Source organism: Pseudomyrmex gracilis, unplaced genomic scaffold (assembly GCF_002006095.1).
Source record: "Pseudomyrmex gracilis isolate BER0280 unplaced genomic scaffold, ASM200609v1 scaffold_137, whole genome shotgun sequence".
NCBI lineage: Eukaryota > Metazoa > Arthropoda > Insecta > Hymenoptera > Formicidae > Pseudomyrmex > Pseudomyrmex gracilis.
The window spans coordinates 295,393-297,976 of NW_018020721.1; the positions used below are offsets into that span (position 1 = coordinate 295,393).

Here is a 2,584-nt window from a genome sequence, read left to right on the forward strand (position 1 = left end):
CGGACAACTTCGCGGTATTAGGACGAGTATGAGTACGAAATAGGTGGCGTTGAACATCTAGAAATCTCGTTTCTCTCTGTGAGCGGAGAAAATTACGGACTTCGTTGCCAGGAACGCAGGACAGCGACGAGAGGTTTTCGAGCGTCGAATTCTCCGAAGTGGTTCGAGGTTAGGTTAGGTTAGGTTCGAGCTTTCGCTAGGAATTACTTAATTTAACGAAAATTCAAATCGACAACAGAGTTCCCGGACCGCTCGCATATCGGAATCGCGCTGGCAAGTCCGATCGACGCGATTGAAGTGGTTTCGCGCGATCCTACCTACCCGATTTGCAACAGGCGGTTCTTGTGAACGGGGCCGAAGCGTTGTTGCGCGCTGTGTGTACGTATCTTTGATGTTTGAATTAATTTTGACGCAATTAAGCGCAATATTATAGAATCGTGCGAAAACTCAAATAAACTCCCATTTAATTTGCGTTGAAACGAAATGTCGCATGTTTGCGCGCGGTTTCGGTGAGAAAACGTTTCGGAAAGAAATTTTTGTATTCGCGCGAAAAGTCGATCTCTTACGTTCCCAGTTTGCAACTGGGTAATTTTCCGACGTGCGTTGAACAAAACGTTTGGAGATTAATCCGTGTCGAGCACTTGGAAGATGTTCAATCAGAACAACATGCTGCGGACAGGATCGTCAAATACGTCAAATCCCATGCAGGATTTCGAGGTTGTCTCTCCTCCCGACGACTCTATCTCCAGCCTTGCGTTCAGTCCGGCCTCTGTGCAGCAGAATTTTCTCGTCGCCGGTTCCTGGGACTGCAATGTCCGTTGTTGGGAGGTCGAGCAATCCGGCAAAACGGTACCCAAGTCGATGCAGAGCATGGCCGCACCCGTATTGGACGTGTGCTGGATTGATGTAAATATTTATTTATTTTTTTTTTGTTTATTGTCTCTTCTAAATGATTGTCACAAAATTTTTGTGTGTAAAATCGCGTGTGAATGTGTTTCTCTTAGGATGGAACCAAGGTATTTATGGCTGGATGCGACAAAACAGCAAAGTGCTGGGATCTGACTTCGAATCAATGCGTGCAAGTAGCTGCACATGATGCGCCCATTAAAACATGTCACTGGATAAAAGCATCAACATATTCCTGTCTAATGACTGGTTCCTGGGATAAAACACTGAGGGTTGATATCTGTTTGAGATTTTGTAACTCTTCTTTGTTTCATTATTTCTTTATATTATTTTACAAATGTTTTTTTTACTTTGCAGTTCTGGGATCTACGCAGTCCCAAACCTGCAATGACCATTAATTTACCTGAGAGATGTTACTGCGCGGATGTGGTAAGATCGCATTTTACATGTGAATAGTTTTTTATGCAATAGCCCTTCTTGTTTTCAAATGTATTAAAACAGTTTATCAAAAAAAAAAACATAGGATTACCCAATGGCGGTGGTAGGAACAGCTGGTCGCGCGTTAATAGTCTATCAGCTGGAGGGCAGCCCGCGAGAGTTCAAGTCTGTGGAACTGAGCCTCAAGTATCAATATCGTTGTGTGGCAATTTTCAGAGATAAGAAAAAAGTGCCGACGGGATTTGCGATTGGAAGCACAGAGGGACGCGTTGCGATTCATCACTTGAATCTTAGTCCTAAAGAAAATTTCACGTTCAAATGTCACAGAACTAACGGCACGCCTAACGGATATCAGGATATATATGCGGTACAAAGAAATTCTATTATTTTAAAAAACTATGGCCTTGTAACTGTTGATAATTTATGTTTTCATTTAAAAAAAAAAAAACAGGTTAACGATATAGCATTTCACCCGGTGCACGGCACCGTAGCGACCGTGGGCGGGGACGGCACGTTTGGATTTTGGGACAAGGATGCGCGCACAAAATTGAAATCTTCCGAGACGATGGAACAACCCATCACACGTTGCTGTTTCAATCATAACGGACAAATATTTGCGTACGCCGTGTCATACGATTGGTCCAAGGTAATATTGTCGTTACCTTTGTTATTAGCACATTAATTGTCAAGGTCGTTAATATGTGATCGTTAACAAGATTCGAATGTTTCTCTCAGGGTCACGAGTATTACAATCCGACGAAGAAAAACCAGATCTTCCTGAGGTCGTGTTACGACGAACTGAAACCGAAGGCTTCGCCGTAGATATTTTTTCAAAATCTATTTAGTGATTTTGAATGTTTTTTATTTTTTTTGAATAAGATAATGTATAGAAGTAAACGTAGCTGTAAGTTCGGAGGATAATTCGCACCTCGGTTAACACAAACTGTCAGCATTTTATTTTTACTTACAATTGTTAAAAATACATTTGTGTGAAAATATACGTAATTGATGTTGAAAAAAAAATGAAAAAAAATTGAAAAAAAAAAAAAAAACAAGAATGTGAGTTACGAAATCGGCAAGAGAGATGTATTAGGTACTTAGTTCTTTTATAAACTGTGATGTTCCGTTTTAGAAGTCTGATAGAAGTGCATTACACACATGCTACAATAATAATTTTACATAACAAGGGAAATGTGTGTGTGTGTGTATTTGGAGCAGAGTATCACCCATTACTGTTCTT

The 2,584-nt window shown here is 40.8% G+C and overlaps 1 protein-coding gene across 1 annotated transcript; it reads left to right on the forward strand.

Moving 5' to 3' along the window:
- Positions 1-378: 378 nt before the first annotated feature.
- LOC109856914 (mRNA export factor) lies at positions 379-2,354 on the forward strand. Its single transcript, XM_020432677.1, has 6 exons — positions 379-906; positions 1,005-1,178; positions 1,264-1,335; positions 1,430-1,711; positions 1,796-1,990; positions 2,080-2,354. The coding sequence occupies exons 1-6, from the start codon at positions 649-651 to the stop codon at positions 2,164-2,166; spliced, it is 1,068 nt and encodes a 355-aa protein (XP_020288266.1). The 5' UTR covers positions 379-648; the 3' UTR covers positions 2,167-2,354.
- Positions 2,355-2,584: the final 230 nt, after the last annotated feature.

What these genes read in the sequence shown, in the direction of transcription:
- LOC109856914 (XM_020432677.1), top strand. Translation starts at nt 649, where the DNA reads ATGTTCAATCAGAACAACATGCTGCGGACAGGATCGTCAAATACGTCA. An exon ending in CCTGGGATAAAACACTGAGG is followed by an intron (nt 1,179 to 1,263) that starts GTTGATATCTGT and finishes TTTACTTTGCAG; the next exon opens with TTCTGGGATCTACGCAGTCC. An exon ending in TGTCATACGATTGGTCCAAG is followed by an intron (nt 1,991 to 2,079) that starts GTAATATTGTCG and finishes TGTTTCTCTCAG; the next exon opens with GGTCACGAGTATTACAATCC.